Source organism: Triticum dicoccoides, chromosome 5B (genome assembly GCF_002162155.2).
Source record: "Triticum dicoccoides isolate Atlit2015 ecotype Zavitan chromosome 5B, WEW_v2.0, whole genome shotgun sequence".
Classification (NCBI taxonomy): Eukaryota; Viridiplantae; Streptophyta; class Magnoliopsida; order Poales; family Poaceae; genus Triticum; species Triticum dicoccoides.
Genome location: NC_041389.1, coordinates 207,289,208 through 207,290,262, shown reverse-complemented (window position 1 = coordinate 207,290,262; position 1,055 = coordinate 207,289,208). Strand labels below are relative to the sequence as shown.

Below are 1,055 nucleotides of genomic sequence, written 5' to 3'. Positions count from 1 at the left end.
ATTAAAATTTCCTCATAAGCACTTGGCCATTATCTCCGGAGGATATCCTTGATCAAATGAGCATCCATCAGGAGGAGGACGCAAAGTCGGGGATATTTGCTATGAATAGAGCTTTATCATCCGAGGAATTTGTGAGGTTGGTGGTTACTTTATGGGCCATTTGGGGCGCACGTAGGAAGGCCATTCATGAGGATATCTTCAAAAGCCCTCATGCGATACATGGGCACATAACTTCTTATCTGATGGAGGTGAAGGCTCTATCAAACAAAGCTGAGGCGGGAAGTAGGGTACAGCAGCGGCGCACGGGGTGGATTGCACCTCCTGATCATCATGCTAAGCTGAATGTCGATGCCGCTGTCATTAAGGGATGCGGAGGAGCGGTTGGAGTGGTCTGCCGAAATGAGCAGGGAATGTTTCTTGGAGCATCGGCGATAGTTTTTAACAGCATTGATGATCCGGCGACACTGGAGGCTCTGGCCATTCGAGAGGGGCTGGCTCTAGCAGAAGATTTGAACCTACATCAACAACAATTGCTTCCTATTGTGAAGGAGTGGTAAGATACTTGAGACATGGAACTGCTGCAGTGTTTGGGGAAATCATCAATGAAATACAGTTAAATTTATTGTCTTTTAACTCTTGTAATATAGTTCACGAGGGTATGAGCTCAAATGTTGAGGATCACAATCTAGCGAAGTATGCTTTGAGTTTAAGGTTTGGTCGTCATGTTTGGTTTGGCCAATCCAATGGAATTCATTTCATCCCTATAAACATTATGAAGGTTTGAATAAAGCTTTGCCAGATTGTCTAAAAAAAAGGTTGTGTCATGTGCAATTCACTCGGGGAAAAAAAATCTCGTGCCCTTCCTTTTTTTGGGAACATCACTCGTTGCCCTTCCTCCGAAGCCTTTCTTTTCCTTTCGCTGACCCTCGCCTTCGCCCCAAAACCCTTGTTCCCCTTTCCTTCTCCAGCGGCGGCGGCGGCAAAGGCGGAGGCGGAGGATCGAAGATGATCATCCCGGTTCGCTGCTTCACCTGCGGCAAGGTAATCCCCATCAC

General features: G+C 46.8%; 1 protein-coding gene across 1 annotated transcript in view; it reads left to right on the top strand.

Moving 5' to 3' along the window:
- The first annotated feature begins 889 nt into the window (after window positions 1-889).
- Window positions 890-1,055, top strand: part of LOC119308090 (DNA-directed RNA polymerases I, II, and III subunit RPABC5) — a 13,430-nt gene continuing 13,264 nt past the window's right edge. Inside the window, exon 1 of the mRNA XM_037584201.1 lies at window positions 890-1,041. Coding sequence (XP_037440098.1) covers window positions 1,006-1,041 — 36 coding nt within the window. The 5' untranslated portion in view covers window positions 890-1,005. The remainder of the gene's footprint in view (window positions 1,042-1,055) is intronic.